This window comes from Suncus etruscus, chromosome 9, assembly GCF_024139225.1.
Source record: "Suncus etruscus isolate mSunEtr1 chromosome 9, mSunEtr1.pri.cur, whole genome shotgun sequence".
Taxonomy (NCBI): domain Eukaryota; kingdom Metazoa; phylum Chordata; class Mammalia; order Eulipotyphla; family Soricidae; genus Suncus; species Suncus etruscus.
This window is the reverse complement of record NC_064856.1, coordinates 29,140,100-29,157,779: the sequence shown is the minus strand read 5'-3', so window position 1 is coordinate 29,157,779 and position 17,680 is coordinate 29,140,100. Positions and strand designations below refer to the sequence as shown.

Genomic DNA, 17,680 nt, shown 5'->3' with positions numbered 1-17,680 from the left:
TTCCCACATCTGTTCATAAACACAGAAAACTCCCTGGTCATGCAGCGAGTTGGCAGCCATGCCAGAATTTGTCCTCATGTCTGCTGGGAACATCTTTTTTTTGGGGGGGGGGGGGTGTTGGTTTTTGGGCCATACCCAGCAGTGTTCAAGAGTTCCTCCTGGCTCTGTGCTCAGAAATCACTCCTGGCAGTTTTAGGGGACCATATGGGATGCCAGGAATTGAACTGTAGTCCGTCTGGAGTTGGCTGAGTAAAAGGCAAATGCCCTATTGCTGTGCTATCACTCTGGCCCATGCTGGGAATATCTTAACTATTCAGTTGTTGTGGCTGTTTTCAAGGTGTGTGTGTGTGTGTGTGTGTGGTGTGAGGTTGTCTGTCCCCCTCTTGGAATATTGGGCAATGTTTGGGGACTCTGGTTTCACAACTGAGGGTGAGGTTTGTATCAAGTGGATTGGATCAAGGATTTTGATAAATACCCCATAGCACCAAGCCCCATACAGAGCAGTATCTATCTAATGAACCATCTCTCCCTGAGGCTGAGAATTCTCTATGTTCTCACTGCCTCAAGCTTGTCTTTCTGGAGCAAAAGCTAAGGAACTGCTGGAGGAATGTGTGTTTTCTGTTGTGTGGGGTATTGAACATAAGGCTCTCGGATCCCTTAATGAGTGTGGTAGGGGAGAAAGATTCGGATCCTGAGTTGAAGTTCTCTGAGTTGCACAGAGAAGATGCAGTGGGAAATCTGTGTTCTACTAGCAATGTCTGCCCTGGGCCAGAGTTTGGAGAGAAGAGGCTGGTTCTTGATTTTTCAGAATCATGAAAGTGTCTCACCCTATAGAGTCAGGCAGGAGGTTGGGGGTTGGTAAAGCTGCTGACTCTCCTGTCACTCTGCTTCTACTACTATTTTTTGTTTGTTTGGTTTTTGGACAACACTGGTGATGCTTAGGTGCTCGGGGGACCATATAGGGGATCTGGCCATATGCAAGTCAAACACCACATCCCTGCTGTAATGTGGATTTAGTCTCTTGTGCACAGCTTATTTTTGTTTTTGGGTCAGACTTGCAGATTCTTAAGGCTTACTCCTGTTCACTCAGGAATTACTCCTGGTGGTGTTCAGGGTGCTAAGGGATGCTAGAAATCAAACCTCGCTTGTCCTCATGTCAGTCAAGTGCCCTACTTGTACTTTCAATCCAACCTTCTGTGTGTGGCTTCTTAAAGGACTCTTAAGCTGGGGCTTAAATGATAAGAATCTCAGTACTCAAACCCAGGCCTGCATTTACTCCTGCCTGCTGCTGGCCAGAGGGAGCATATCTGGGGGCACCCATTTGCCTTAGCTCCAAAGCAGAGTGGAGTCTTGGGGTGGGCCCCCTCTGCTGGGGTCTGGTGGAACAGAGTGCTGGCTCCTGCCGTGGGCACCCCCTCCCCTGCCCACCCCTACCCCCAGTTCCCTACTGTTGCATCAACCTCATTTTCAACAGGTTGTTACAACATTGTTTTTGCTTCAGCTTCCTCCTTGGTAGGTTTGGGGTGTGAGGCTTTGCTCAGCACACTTTGGAGATTCTGCCTTTAGTGGGGGAGATGCTCGAGGCAGTGGAGTCTGGGGTGCCCCATTGGATCTGGCCTGCTGCTCCTGGATCCAGTGTTCAGGATGTGGATGGGAACAAATGAAACTTGGGGGCAAGGCTGGGGAGGAGTAGGGGACAGGGGAACTGGCGACAGGACTCACTGGGCTCTTTTTTTTTCTTCTAGAAACTAGGTGGAGTTGGTGGGGTTCTGGGGAAATATTTTCCAGAGGTCCCAGACTTGGGCATTGGGATCCAGCAGTGATGTACAAGCTGGTACCTGCTATCCTTGGACTGGCTTTGGTGGTAGGGCGAGAGATGGCATGGCGGGGTGGTGGTGGCAGGTGTGGTGGCTTGTGTGCTATTGCTATCTACAGTGGTCCATGGACTTGTGCACTTCCCTTTCCCTTTTTTTTTTTTTTTTTGGGTGGTGATTGTTATTGTTGTGCCATAACTGGTGGTGCTCAGGGTCTACTCCTGGCTCTACACTCAGGAATCACTCTGGCAGGGCTTCTGGGACAATATAAGATGCCAGGGATTGAACCTGGGTCAGCTGCTTGTAAAGCAAGCACTTTACCCATTGTGCCATCTGTCCAGTCACTCCTTTCTCCTTCCTTCCTTCCTTCCTTCCTTCCTTCCTTCCTTCCTTCCTTCCTTCCTTCCTTCCTTCCTTCCTTCCTTCCTTCCTTCCTTCCTTCCTTCCTTCCTTCCTTCCTTCCTTCCTTCCTTCCTTCCTTCCTTCCTTTCTTTCTTTCTATTTCCTCCTTTCCTTCCTCCCCCTCTCCTTTCCTTCTTTCCTCCCTTACTCTCTCCTTTCATCCTTGACTCCTTCCCTTTTTCCTTCTCCTTCTGTCTCCTTCTCTTCATTGTAGGTATTTGTGTGGAAGCAGAGAGACTTGAGAAGGGGCAGTTATGCCTCTTTTTTCTTTATCTACCTTGGTCACAGAGAATGGCTTTGGAGAGTCAGGACTGAATTGGTAGAATCTGCTAGAAGCACCTACAGCACAGACCTTGTGCCTTACCAGCTCCACAGGGCAGTGGTCAAACTATGCCCAAGTCCCACTTGTTTTTCATGGTGTAGGTTTGACTTCCTACCATCTGAGGATTCCTTGGGGGAGCCAAGGACTCAGGCCAGAGCAAGGAATTGGTGTTTGTGGAAAAAGGAAAACCAGCCCTAACTTCTGCCCATATTTTTTTCTTTTCATCTATCACCCGTTTCACGTGCTGAAAAGCATCATAGGAAGGAGAAAAACACTCTATAAACACTGCTTTGGGTATACCCCAAGATGGAGAGAATGCAGGTTTGTCAAGTAAAGACTTCACATCTCAGGCAGAGATGCAGGCCACTTCAGGATTAGGGAGATGTGTGCTTTTTAGTTTTATAGTTTTTTTTTTTAAATAGTTTCCCCAAATTTTCACAGTCTTTTCAAGAAGGAGAGCTGAGATCTCTTGATGGTTTCCCTGGAGCTTTTGAACATGACTCTAGTGCTGGAGCAAATAGCACTGGGGCCTGGAATTCTGTATCTTTACAGTTTCTAGGGCTCCTTAAATAAATCCTCTATTTCAAAGGCCTTTATGATTTTGATTTGGGTTCCATTGTCCTTTCCTGACAATCTCTTCACCCTTCTCCTTTCTCCAGCCCTCCTCCATGCCCCCAGCCTCTCTACTGAACCAACCTAGGGCTTCATAACAGGATGACATTCAGCCAGCCCAGACTGAGCCTCGCTACAACCACTGAGCTCCATCCCAGCCTTGAAAAACCTCATTGTTGTTAGTCTTGTGAAGGCATCTGGAAAGCAGGGGTTTGTTTTTATTCCCTCCTCCATATGTAAGGTGTCCCAGTTGTTGGCTCAGTGCCAGGTGCGACAGTTATACAATTGAGTAAAGCAGATGCTGTACTGAATGAAGCTCTGCAATCCCAATCATGAAAGGCCCATCTCTGGGTTTCCAGTCCCCAGTCCAGGGCAGAGCTTTAGTCCATGGGCCAGGGCCCTTTACTTGCATGCATCTGACTAGGGTTCAATCTTTAGCTCCACCTGTAGTCCCCTAAACTCCACCAGGATTGACCCTTGAGCACAGAGACAGGAATAATCCCAAACACTGCCAGATGTGGCCCCTAAACAAAATCAAAACAAAACAAAACAAAATAAAATTCAGTGCCTATCTATTGCTTGGCACCCATCAGGTCCAGACAACGCCCATTGGTATGGCTGGTCCTTGGCTACGCTTCTTCCCTGCAGGAGAGAAGTGTTCTGTTGGCTCTATGCCAACTCTTCCAGAAGCCTTTGTAGTGGCAGAATTGGGATTAGCATCATTTTTGCCTAAAACTCAACTATGACCTCTCCCAGGAAATAGATGTGGAGGACCAGGAAGGGACAGTATATTGAAGACACAACTAACACAGCCTGTGCTGCTGCTGTGAATGATGTGGACCACAGAAACTCTGGTGTCAGAGGCTTTCACTCCCCCTGGGTATATCTCAGTCCCCCTGAGTCTGTCTTGGTGTCCCTGGGTAGAGTGTCTTAGATTGGGTGTGTAGCCCATCTTGTCACTGCTGTCATAAAGCAATGTCTGTTTGGGGAATGCAGCTCCCGGCTCTGTTCCAGGCATAGAAGGTGGTCTCTGCTGAGGATGGAGAAGGATTCTCATCTCAGCTGGGAAAGTGGTGTGGGGCAGTGGAGAGGGGAAGGCCTCCTTTGTCACTCTGGATTGTGACAGTGCCTGGCCAGTATATGGTGGTTGGCCAGAAGAGGCAACTCCTCTGGGCCCTTGTGGTCTCCAGCATTGACCAGAGAAGGCTCTGAGCCATTCGTGGATGCCTTGCACAGGAAAAGCCTCCATGTCGGGCTCCTGTTTGGCTTCCTCCCGGCAGCCACACAGCCCCTCCTACTGAAGACACACATGACCCCCAAGAACAGCTCAGAAGTGTCTCCTCAGCCGAGGAAACAGTGACTGGGGAAGGCAAGAGGTCCTGGGCCTGGGCCGCTGAGCAGTCTCTCCTGTCCCCCCAAATAATGATGGCAGACATATATTTGTGTTACAAAATGATCTTGAGTTGAAAAGTAACAAGTTTATTGTAGAAATTTGGAAAAGAACAGAACTGAAAGTTGAATTCCATTCAGAATTCGTTTCCATGGCAAATTTTATAACCCAAATTAGTAGTGTCTTAAAGAGATGGCTTTTCTTTCTTCCTAATTTCCCTAGTTACAGGCAGCCTAGGGTAGGTAGGTGAGCAACTCTGGTATTAATGACCTGAACTACTCCTTTATTAATGCTCCATCCTCTTCACACATCCTCCTCATGGTGCAAGGTGACTGCTTAACTTTCAGCCATTGCATTTGCTATCTAACCATTGGAGGGAGGAATAGAACCATACAATCACTTCCTGTTTGTTTTCTCATTCTCTAGTGTCCTTCTGTGATATATGTATTATATCTGTTTATATTTTGTCAGCTCAAATTTAGCCAAAGACTCACACCTGGCTGCAAGGGAAGTGGGACTCTAGAACTTTTTTCATTATAGTCTTTATTCAACGATCTGGATTTTTTTTGGAGAGGTGCATACCCAGTGGTGCTCAGGGCTTACTTACCTGCTCTATACTCAAGGGTTACTCTTGTGTTGGATTATTGGTCCCACTCTAATCAATATTCATTCTCCACCCTAGAGTGTGGCCTGGTTCTTGTCAATAAAAGCAGGGGTCTGAGGAAGGCAGGCACTCATTTTTTGGTCTTCCTTCACTAAGCTGCTTTCCTTCTTAGGAGCAGAATGCTTGTGTGGTGGGATCCCTTGTTTGAGTGCTGGATTTCCTGAACCATTCTTGTACCCTTTCACTGTGTGGATTATTTCCTGCGTCAACAATTGCTTCCGGGGCCGGGCGGTGGCGCTGGAGGTAAGGTGCCTGCCTTGCCTGCGCTAGCCTAGGACGGACCGCGGTTCGATCCCCCGGCATCCCATATGGTCCCCCAAGAAGCCAGGAGCAACTTCTGAGCGCATAGCCAGGAGTAACCCCTGAGCATCACAGGGTGTGGCCCAAAAACCAAAAAAAAAAAACAACAAACAATTGCTTCCAGACTAGGGTCTCACCAGATCCTTTTTTTTGACGCTTGGAGTTCCTTCTACTTTTTATATTCCCCAGATTTGGGACCATATGAGTGCCAGGGATCAAACCTTGGCCAGCTGTGTGTAAGACAAATGCCCCACCCTCTGTATTATCAGTTTGACGCCACTGTAAGCTTACAATGGGGTTAGTAATGTAACTAAACATGAGATTGCATTTTATGTCTCTCCCATCATTCCCTACTCACAGGCAGGCCTGCATCCCACCTTTCGTTCCTGTGCCATTAAAGGCACTTCCTACAAAGCATTTCTGCACGATCATTCTCAGTGGAGATAATTCATGTAACTAACCCTCAAGTGAAAGCACCTTAAATCTGATTCAGAGGTTACATTACAATGCCACATGTGAGATTTATTTTCCCCGAGGTATAAAATCTCTAGAGCTTGAACAGGTTAGGGTGAAGATTTGGGTCTTGCCAGGCATTTGGTGCTCCCAAACCTGGGTTCATGGGGGGCGGTGTTGGACCTACTCTGGATGCATTATGTTACTGATTATTTTTTAATAATAAAGCAATGGCATATTATTAGTACTGGAACTCTCGGTTATTCTGTACACCGCTTACCTGCCCCTAGTGGGGTCCATGGGAACTCCTGTCCTTGTTGTGGGCTGGCCCTGCTCCATCTCCACCTTCCCTGGCTTCTCACTTGTCCCTTGGCTTGATCAGGTTTCACCATATGTCTGGTGAGGTCACCCTGGCCACAGTGGGGACGTCCTTAGGGGGCCCTGGTCCCTCCCATCAGCTCTCAGGTTGCTGTGCACGACCATGTCCAAGAGACTCTTGTGCCTTTTCTCTCTCCAGGGACAGGTTTCTCTTCTGAGCCAATCCTCAGGTTCTGGGCAGATGGTGGTTCCCCCGGGTATCCCTTGGGCAGCTGCTCCTTGCTTTATGCCTCCGGGGTTTCTGTCTGTTATGACTCACCGATAGTGTGCTTGGGGGGCTGGGCTGGAGCTGCATCACCCAGCAGACTCCTGGTTCTATCTGGCCCTGCCATTTGCTCTGATTAGGCTCTTTCTGTGCAGCTGGGTTCTAACCTCACTTACCTGTCTGGAGCACTAAAAGGGACCAAGGGAGAAAATTGGGAGAACATTGGTATGTGAGAAGAATCAGAACAGTCTTGGGTCCCCTCCTCTTCCTTTGTTCTTCATCCTCCTCCTTTCCTTCCTCTTCTCTCTTCTTTTTCTTTCTCTTCTCTCCCTTCTCATCTTCCTCATGTCTTCTCTTTCTTTTCTTTTTCCATCCTCCACCTTCCTCCTTTCTACTTCCTTTTTCTCTATTTTCTTTTTTTTTTGGGGGGGGGACACACACTTGGTGATGCTAAGGGGTTACTCCTGGCTACGTGCTCAGAAATTGCTCCTGGCTTGAGGGACCATATGTGATGCCGGTGATCGAACTGAGGTCTATCCTGGGTCAGCTGCATGCAAGGCAAATGCCCTACTGCTGCACTACCACTTCAGCCCCAACCCTCTTCCTTTTTTTTTTCCTCTCCCTCACCTTCCTTTTTTCCCTCTCCTCTCACTCTTTACTTCTCTTCCTTTTCCTTCTTTCTACTCCTCACCATTTTCTTTTACTTCTCTTCCTTTTCCTTCTTTCTACTCCTCACCATTCTCTTTAACACTCTTTTTTTTTTTTTTGGTTTTTGGTTTTTGGGCCACACCCGGCGGTGCTAAGGGGTTACTCCTGGCTGTCTGCTCAGAAATAGCTCCTGGCAGGCACGGAGGACCATATGGGACACCGGGATTTGAACCAACCACCTTTGATCCTGGATCGGCTGCTTGCAAGGCAAACGCCGCTATGCTATCTCTCCGGGCCCTCCTCACCATTCTCTTCCTCCTCCTCTTCCTCCTCTCTCCTCTTCTCCTCTTTTTTTCTTCCAGTTCTATACACATTATTTCTAGGACTTATTCTAGGCCCCTTCCCTAGATCCTTACTTTTCTTTTTTTGGGGGTTTTGGGCCACATCCCGCGGTGCTCAGTGATTACTCCTGGCTATCTGCTCAGAAATAGCCCCTGGCAGGCAGGGGGGACCATATGGGACCTTCTGCGTGATGCTATCTCTCCGGCCCCAGATCCTTACTTTTCTACCTCTCCTGATAACCTGCTATGTTCCAGGCAGTATTCTGACTCCCAGCAAACACCAGTGGACTTTGAAAGTTGTTTCCTCTCTAATGAGGCAATGCCTGCAAGGAGTTCCTTGTCTTCACTGCATAGTTGCTGCCAGCAGCGTTGGGACCTGTGAGGGGCACAGCTCAAGCAGTGTGGCTTCTCCCTAAGGGGCCCAGGGAAGGGTATCTGTGAGTCAGGGTCTTCTGTGCTGTGGGGTATTTGGGGACCTTCATGGCCCAGTACCCCTAACTGTCAGGCTCAGACAGGGTTACCCAGCCCACACAGCAGCCCCTGGTGCCTGGAAAAGTCGCTGGAACAGGGGCTGCAGGGGGCTGGTCCCAAGCCTGCCTGCCCGCCCCTGGCCCCTCCCAGGCCTGTTTGCAATTCCTCATGGGTGGCCCAGCGACTCTTTGTCCCTGCACAATCACGGTGGCCTGGTTCTTGTGAAGAAAGCGATGGGAAGTCTCATCTAGGCCAGTCCAGCAGAGCTGCTGGCCTCCTGTGGGCAAGGCTGCCTTTGTCACCTCCTGTCTTTAGAGGCCCTAACCTTGGGGCTGGGTAATGTGGTGGTAGTCAGGGAATTTGTTTGCTCCCATCACTGTCTTTCAAATCTGCAGATTTGCTTCTCAGAGTCAAGACTCATTGGCATGTCTGGCACCTCCCAGCTTTTTCTTTTCTTTTCTTTTTTCCTTTTTTGGTTTAAAGTTTTTAGTCACACCCTGAAATGCTCAAATTACTCCTAGCTCTGCACTCAGGAATTACTCCTGTAGTGCTCAGGGGACCATATGGGATGCCAGAGATTGAACCAAGTCGGCCACTTGCATGGCAAGTACTCTAACCGCTCCGGCCCCTTTTCTATTTTCTTTTCTTTTTTTGTTTTGTTTTGTTTCGTTTGGTTTGGTTTTTGGGTCACACTTGCGACACTCAGGTGTTACTCCTGACTCTGTGCTCAAATATCATTCCTGGCTGGCTCAGGGGACCAGATGGGATGCCAGGATTCAAACCACTTTCCGTCTTGGGTTAGCTGTGTGCAAGGCAAACGACCAACCACTGTGCTATCTCTCCAGCCCCTCTTTCTGTTTTTTAATAGTGGTCACCTCCAGCCAAGCTTGGGAAACTCAGGGCCACTCCTGACCGTACTGGCCTTGATGGTGCAGGCATAAGGGTTTTTGGTCTGTAGGCCAGAGCTTTAGTGCTGCTCAGGCTGGTGGTACTCAGGGGTCAAACTCAGAGTCTTGTACACACTGGACACATGCTTTGCCATGGCACCTCCTCCTCAGCCCCTGCTCATAGCCCTTCTTCAAGCTTTTGAGCATATGGTTCCAGTCTTTGAGATAGGAAAGGCCTGCAGGGGTTTCCAAAGGACAGCTCATGACTCTATATTGGGGAGAGTAAACAACACACCAGTACTGACAGGAGAGGGAACTGCGCTTGAAAGCCAAACTGGCCTCTGCTGTTGCGTTTTGGGGAGGAATTCAGCTGAGTTCTGCCCCCATTTGGTCTTGGCCTTTGCCTGAAAAGTTCTGTAGATTGTGTCATGCACTTGAGCCTCGTCTCCTGGAGGAAATGCAAGAAATTTGGTTGATCTCTTGTAGGTGGTAACGTGAACTCAGGCCTGGTGAATGAGGAAGGGCTGGCACTGAGCTGCGCTGGTATGGGGGAAGCCTGCTAGAACGGATAGCTAGTGCAAAGGTCCTGAGGCCAGACTGGGCATGGCTAGTGGAGGAAATAAGATGGTGTAGAAGGGAAGGATAGGCTGCTGGAATGTGAGTTCAGGCTGGCTAATTGGGACAAGAGCTTTGGAAGTATTTGGAATGTGGTTTTTTTTTTTTTTTTCAGGGCCACACCCATTTGATGCTCAGGGGTTACTCCTGGCTACGCACTCAGAAATTGCCCCTGGCTTGGGGGGACCACATGGGACGCCAGGGGGATCAAATGGCTGTCACGGTCCTTCCTTGGCTAGTGCTTGCAAGGCAGACACCTTACCTCTAGCACCACCTCACCGGCTCCCTGGAATGTTTTTTTAATGGAGATTTAAAAAACATTTTTTTTTCTTTTTAAATTGGGGATGGTTTGTACCATGCTTGGTGATTCTCATGGGTTATTTCTAGTTCTTTGCTCAGGTGTGATTCCCTGGTGGTACTCACAGTGGTGCAGGGATTGAACCTGGGTCAGTGGCTTGCAAAGCAGATGCCTTACCCCTGTACTATCTCTTCAGACTAGTACTTAGAACTAAAAACAAAAACAAAACAATACTAGGTGCTGCACAGGATCTGTTCATTTATTTAAAAGGTGTGTGGTTTTTTTTTTTTTTTTGGTCACACTGGCCAGCGCTCAGGGGTAACTTCAGGCTCTATGCTCAGGAATCGCTCCTGGCAGGCTCAGGGGACCATATGCGATGCCGGGATTCGAACCACCGACCTTCTACATCAAGGCGAATGCCTTACCTCCATGCTATCTCTCTGATCCCTTATTTAAAAGGTTTTTGCAGGGACTGGAGAGATAATACAGTGGGTAAGGTACTTGCCTTGCATGTAACTTTTCTGGGTTCAATCCCCAGCATCCCATATAGTCCCTGGAGCACCATCAAAAATGATTTCTGAGTGCAGAGCCAGGAGTAAATCCTAAGCACTGCCAGAATGTGACCCCAAAACAAAACAAATAAAAGGTTTTTGCATATATGTGCAGAGAAAAGAACCTGGGGGAAGTCAAGGCAGGGGGTTCTGTCTGGAATCCTTGAAAGGTGACTGTGTGACCAAGAAGAAAGGATATAGTTATTGGGAGGGTCAGAAACTTGAAGTTATGGGGATCATCCACTCTTCCATCTGTCCATCATCATCTACCCGTCCATCCATCTATCCATCCACCCATCTATCCCATCTACTTATTTTTTCATCCATCCATCTATATTTACTACCAACTCATCTATCCATTTATTTATATATCCACCCATCTGTCCTCCCATTCATCTACCCACCCATCATCATCCATCCATCTATATCTATCAATACATCTACCCATCCACCAACCAATGTTCCCTCCCTCCCTCCCTCCCTCCCTCCCTCCCTCCCTCCCTCCCTCCCTCCCTCCCTCCCTTCCTTCCTTCCTTCCTTCCTTCCTTCCTTCCTTCCTTCCTTCCTTCCTTCCTTCCTTCCTTCCTTCCTTCCCTCCCTTCCCTCCCTTCCCCCTCCCTTCCTTTCATCCTTCCTTCCATTCATATCTACCACCAACTCATCCACCTACTCATTCATTCGTATATCACCATCTTTCCTCAGATTCACCTACCCACCTATCATCCACCCACCCATCCATTCATCCATCCATCTCTGTCTCTTCTTTCTGGGCAACACTGAGGATTTAACCCAGGGCCTCACACATGCAGACACACTCTACCATTGAGCTACATTTCTGAATCTTTATATCTTTTTGACTTTGTTTCCACACTGCCAGGGGTTGAACTGAGATCTCTTGTGGGCAGGCATGATCCGAACAGATTCTGGGCCCTCATGCTTGCCAGGCCACAAAACTGAGAGAGTGAGTTGCTGGGGCTGGAGTGTAGGAGTGTAGGAGAGACTTTGCATACTTTTGACTTCTTATATGTCTTATTTTTTCTGTACTAGTGTGGGGTATATGTCTCAGAGCCTTACCTATGAGGTGAATGCTTTGTTATTCCTTGCCTTGGTGATCTGGACTCTGAAACCAAGTGTTCATGTTCTTATTTAGAAGCAACAGTTTTAGAGGAGTGAATGGGAGGGGATGTAGGGGTTCCCTGAACTGAGGCTAGGCTCTGGGGCTCCCTGTGCTTGTGGGGGCAGCAGGGGCTTTGGGCTGGGGTGGGGTGCAGACTGGGTCCTCCTAGTCTCACCCTCACCCTGGCCTTTTGGTCCTTGTCATCACTGAATGAAACTCTCTAAACTCCCCAGACCATGAGGCATGGCCACTCACCTCTCCCTGTTTTTTTGCCAGGCGTTTCTGCATCGCATCCGCCAGAATGGGACTGACTCAGTGGAGAAGATCCTTACAGAAGAGAATGTCAAGGTGAGACCTTTACCTTTACAGCTGCCTTTACACTCCTCACAACTGCCACCTCCTCTCTCCTTGCTCACAAGGACTCTCCTGACTTTCTGCCTCCTGATGTCAGCCTTTGACCTGGAGCCCTGGAGAAAGTTCCTTCCCAAGTGCTGGCAGGATGCTGGCATCCCCAGCTGTGTCTGCCTGACCCTGGTTGTTTTGCGGGTGTGTGGAGGCAGTGATGAATGGTGCAGGTTTACCTTGGTGGAGGCGTTGGAGCTGGTGTCCCTAGGCCTTCAGTACTTCCAGGCATGACCCCCTTCCCCGGGCAGTTACCTTCTTTTTCTTTGGGGATCTGAGGAGCAGTTAGAGCTGCTGGAGGACCCCACCCTTCCTGTGTCTACTCATTCCCCATGCCCGCCTGCACTGGGACTATGTCCATATGAGGATTAAAAACTCAGGCACCCCCTCTGGACCCGCAGGGCTGTCTATAGAGGTATTGGGGACCCAGAGTCTGTGGTTCAGTCACTCATTCATTTGGCAAATACCCATTGAGTACCTCATTGCATTGTGAATGGCGGTTTACAGGCTCTTATGATCTGAGTGATAATGCCAAGGCTCTGAGTTGAGTTTAATCCCTGGCTCTGATCCCTGGCCCTGCGCTTGACCCCACGTGCCTCATACCCTGCATTGCTGGCCACAGCTCTGGAAACCCCTATCCACATGGTTGGGGTGGGCCTGGTGGGCTCTGAGCAAACAGCCCTGACTGCTAGGCCCAAGGATTGAAGAGTCTATGCAGCTGGGCTGAGTCTCAGCAGGAGGGACCCTTACTGCCAACTCCTCAGTCCTCCAGCACTGCCTGGGACTACTTCCCTCTTCCTATATAAAGAAAAAGCTTATTATTCATGTTGAGTAGTTACCTTCATAGGGAATCACTTACATATGGTAAAGGTTTCAGCCTTGTGCCTAAGTGCTAGGTGTGAGGGTCTTAAGTCTAGGGACACAGCTCTGCACTGGGACCCCAACGGACAGAAAGCATCCCTGCCCCAGATCAGCTTCAATTGCCCATCCTGCAGGTGACCACCAAAATGGCTTCACTGTCTGCCATGACTGTCTGGAGTCTTGTTCACTCCCAGGCCTGGGGGATTTGCCCCCAGCTGAGGCCTGTGTGATGCTGCCCTTTCTCATTGGTATATCAGGTTCCATAGCATCCCGAACCACATTTGGCTCCTTCATGCTTCGGTGGTGCCTCTGTCTGCCCAGTGTTTAACAGCCTCTTTGTGCTTGGACACAAGTGCATATTTTCAGCCACTCAGGAGACTCCCTCCCTCATTGCCAGTGCTCAGGGCTTATTCTTGGGTCTGTGCTCATGTATCACTCCAGGTAATGCTTAGGTGATCATATGTAGCTCCAGAAATTAAATCTAGTTGGCCACATACAAGCCTTCCCACTGTGTCCTATCTCTGACATTTCTTTTTGTTTGAAAGTCCTTTCTTAGGGCAAAGAAAACAGTGAGATCTACCCTGTGCATCCCCCTCACCCCCGGCTCTGCAGATTTGACTACCTAGTCTGGATAAAATGAGAGAACAGTAACCAAACTACAAGTGAGAGGCCAGGTCACAGTGGGTAGACCAGTGTATTATGGGTAGGGCACTTTGACTTGCATGGATCAAACTGCCACACATTTGATCACTGGTACCCCATAGGGTTCTCCAAATCCAACAGTAGTAATTTCTGAGTTCAGAGCAAGAAGTAAGCCCTAAGCACAGCTTGGTGTGGCTCAAAACCCAAAACCTCAAAGAGACCCCAAACAGTATAGATGCTCAGGAGGAGAAAGAGGAGATGTGGGCTGGGAGTTGTTGCAGTCTCTGCTCTCAGCCTTCAGCAGGAAAGGGCATTCAGCCCCTAGCCTTGACCACTGTCCTCAGGCCACCTTCCTGCACATTGGCAGGTGCATCTGACATGCCCTGGGTTCTGCCTGTACTTTTAGTTTTGTCCCAGCATCACCTCCCCCTGTTTACACTCGCCTCTGTTTACACTTTACCTCTGCCTCACCCAGGATTCCTTCCGCTTCTTTGTTGTTTTCAGGGTTTCCCACCACCTAGAAACAACAGGATTAAGTTGTTTGTCTTTGCTTTGTCTGAACTCTTTTCACTCCCACCCATCCCCATAAAGGGGCCAGGCCCTTGGTGGTCCCCTCCTGTGACCCCAGACCTTCCCCAGTGCCTAGTGCATGGTCTGGGCTCAGTCCACATTTGTTGAGCTTGTGCATATAGGAGCCTCAGAGATCGACCAGAATAATATGAGAGAGTGTGTGTATGGTTGGGGGGTGTCCCCTGGCTGCAAACTGCCCTGGGGGACAAAGGTGGAGGCAGGATTTTCTGGGGACCATCAGTTCCTCCAGGTCAGCATGTGAATTGTGGGTTAGAGGTGTGTGTGTATGTGTGTGTGTGTGTGTGTGTGTGTGTGTGTGTGTGTGTGTGTGTGTGTATGTGTGGTCTATATGTGTGAGAGTTTCTGTCCCCATGGGCCGTGGGAGATTGTGGGATACAGGTCCTGCTCTGGACTTGCCGTTGGGCCCCTACAGAATGAAGTGGGAATGAGGTTTTCAGTCAAGTCTGCAGGCTCTGTGGGGCCCCTTTTACCATTGACTGGCCATAGGACCTTTTCTGAATCCTGTTTCCCTTAATTGGGGGATGGTCTCCCGAGGGTGTCATATTCCTTTTAACAGGTCACAGAGACAGTGCCAGCTCGCATTAGGAAGCAGGCACAGGGCCTGGGAGTGATGGCTGTGATATTTTCATCCTCATTGTCACCAGCAATTATCCAGACCAGTGTTATGCGTTATTTCTGTTTGGGACCATAGGCAGCAGTGCTATGGGTTTATTCCTGAGTAAGTACTTACTCAGCGCTTGGGACCATAAACAGCTTCGGGTCTTAAACTCAGGTTGGCTGTGTACCCTTACCTTTGGCCATCTCTCTGGCCCCCCCATGTTGTCTTTAATGCTTTCCAGGCCTACATTCACATTCTCTTCCTTGGACCCTCTTTTTCTCCAGACCCTGTTCTCGAACATTGAAGACATCCTAGATGTCCACAAGGATTTCCTCGAGGCCCTGGAATACTGTTTGCACCCTGAGCCACAGTCACAGCATGAGCTGGGGAATGTCTTCCTGAAGTTTGTGAGTACAGTGGCCTGGGGGCTTCCTCTGTAGCCTGCCTGGGAGGAGGTAGGCAGGATGTGAGGGGTCACCTCTGTTTGCAGAAACAGAGGGGAGCTGACCATCCAGTAGCAGGAGTGCTCTCCCTGAGCTGTCCCACCTTGTCCTGTACCTCAAAGGCCCTTTCTTGGTTCCTGTTTAGTGACTGTTCTGGGGGGTTCCTGGGCTGGATGGGGCTGGAGCTGGGGCTCATATTTTGCAGAATAACTATAAGAGAAAGTCATTGGCTGACAGATGTTGCCCAGACTCAACTGTCTGGTTGTGGCCCCCTCTGCTGGTGTGTGTGTATGTGGAGGGGCCTATTTTGTCTCTGAGACTGTTGGTCCCAGTAGTGTCTGCAGGATTCCTCAGTGGGCTGGAATTTGGGGGTACATCTGGAGGAAGGAGGGTGAAGCCACTTTCCCTGTGTGCTGCTGGGGACCCTTAACTTTGGGGTGTACCCGAGGCACCAGCTCCAGGGCCTCAGTTTCCTCCTGGGGTGATTCAGTGATTCCCCTCTGGGAAAACTGTTGCTGGAATTTTCAGGCCCTGTCTGGGCTCAGTTTTGATTTGGTGCAGGTTTCTAAATGCACATGTAAGTGTTTGAATTTGTGCATGTATTCATGTAGGTTTGTATATGTTTGGACATGTGCATGCATGTTAGCGATCACATCTGGGGTGCTGGGGATCAAACCTGAGTTGGCCATGTGCACACAAATGCTTTACCCATGATGCCATCCCTCCAGCACTGATCCTCTTGCTCCTTTGTTCAGTTTCTGGCCCACCCCTTGTTCCCCAGAGAAAGCTACCCTGGGTAGGGATGTTGGGGCCCCAGGTCATGTGAGAGCTGTTTATGGCCCCTCATTCTGACTTCATGGAGCCACATACTGACTGTCATTTGTGTTCTTTTTACTGGCTTTTTGGTACATCGTGGTGATGCTCAGGAGTGACTTCTGACTGTATTCCTGGCTCAGGATTATTATTTTTTATTTTTTTAAATATATATTTTATTTAAGTAACATGATCATAGCTGGGTTACAGTCATAACCAGGACACCCCCTTCACCAGTGTAACATTACCCCTCCCCCCTTCCCATCCCCTGCCTGTATTAGAGATAGGCATTCTACTACAGTTATTTATTTTTAAGTTCAGTAAGTTGTATTTTTTTTCCTTAAAGGATAAGAGTAAAAAAATATAGTAAAGGTGTGATAGTGGCAATCGCCATTGTTTGCATAGGTCCAGAAAAGTGGGAAAATGGAAAAAATCCTTGACCTGATTACAAAAAGGTCTCACCCCAGAAGTTTATTGGCATAAGACTGACTCTGGGTTCCAGGCATACCAGTCTGTCCAACTCGAGTGAAACTTTTTCACACTTTACCTATTGTTGGTATCAGATTCTTATATTTAAAGACTCTGGATTCTGTGCATTTCTTTCATCGATGTCAGGCTGATCTGGAGCATCCTCTAGTTTCAGCATACCATTAAATGCAAAGCGATCTGCCCTGCATGCAGACTGTTGCTGAGTCGTCTGGGTGTTGGGAGCACTCTTTGGAGTAAGTCAATGCCAAAGCAGTGGGAGGTCTTCCCTGGTAGAGGCTTGTATCCTGGTAATGTTAAAGACAATTGTGGTTGTTTCCATAGATGGTATCCATTGTTCAGGTGTGTGTGGACGATGCCCATTCTTCTGAGGCCTGAGCCAAATCATTATGCCAATGTTCAGGGTAAAAGGCTTAATTACATCACCAAATTTGTGTTCCCATCTCTATTAGATAAGAACTTGTTTGCATATGTATTATTTTCTCATTTTAATGTGCCTATGCAAAAGAGAAGCAATGCCACAAGATATTGTTGGTGCATCTGGGGGCTGACGAATAAAGTCCAACATTCCCCGTAACTTGGTTCAAACATGAAATCTATACAGAGATACTCTTCTACCAGTATTGCTTATAAAACAGATCTCAAAGGGGGAAAATCAAACAATCAAGTAACAAATCCAGTGGGCAAAATTGTCACTATATGAGGTTGTTCGAAAAGAGTTATAGATGTTAAGGGAATACATCTGAGATATATAAAGGAGATACAGGTGTTCTTTTTATGTTTTAGAAATAGTCAAGAGGGAGGGTGCTGTTTCCAAGACACCACTTTGGTCTGTGATTTGGACAAGCGAAGAGAACATGGAGCCATGTCCTCCTCTTGTTGCCTGATGAAGCTTCCGACTCCCCGAGAGGCGAGGCGTTTGCTTCCTAATTGCTGGAAGTTGAAAGTTCACCAGTCCCCTCCCAGCTCCTTGTAGGAACAAGAAAGCCTGGGGTCTCTTTTAAATTGAACGTCACCGAAATCCACTTGCTGGGATCCTAGGCAGGTGTCCAGAAATAACCCTGGGGATGGGGAGGAAGGAGAGAGAAGGCTGTGGGGGGCAGCCAAGGCTGCATCTTCACCTTATCTTGGCCCAAAAACCTACAGCATGAAACCTTGCCGTGACGCATTGCCTGCTGAAGCTTCAGACTCCACCCAAAAAATTACTGTGAAAGATATATAATCCACCTTGGCCAAAACAAAAATCATTAGTACAGAAAAATGGTTAAATGTGGGGTAACAAGAGATGGGAGTGAGGGAGTAAAGGAATAAAATGAGCTCCTGGATGGTGTTCAGATAATGACAAGCAGATGAAACACAATGATATCCATATATTT

At 48.5% G+C, this 17,680-nt stretch overlaps 1 protein-coding gene across 1 annotated transcript in view; it reads left to right on the top strand.

The window, feature by feature from the left end:
* The window catches only part of PREX1 (phosphatidylinositol-3,4,5-trisphosphate dependent Rac exchange factor 1), a 150,578-nt gene that overhangs the window by 45,729 nt on the left and 87,169 nt on the right, over positions 1 to 17,680 (top strand). Inside the window, exons 2-3 of the mRNA XM_049781304.1 lie at positions 11,745 to 11,816; positions 14,847 to 14,969. Of these exons, the coding sequence (XP_049637261.1) occupies positions 11,745 to 11,816; positions 14,847 to 14,969 (195 nt within the window). The remainder of the gene's footprint in view (positions 1 to 11,744; positions 11,817 to 14,846; positions 14,970 to 17,680) is intronic.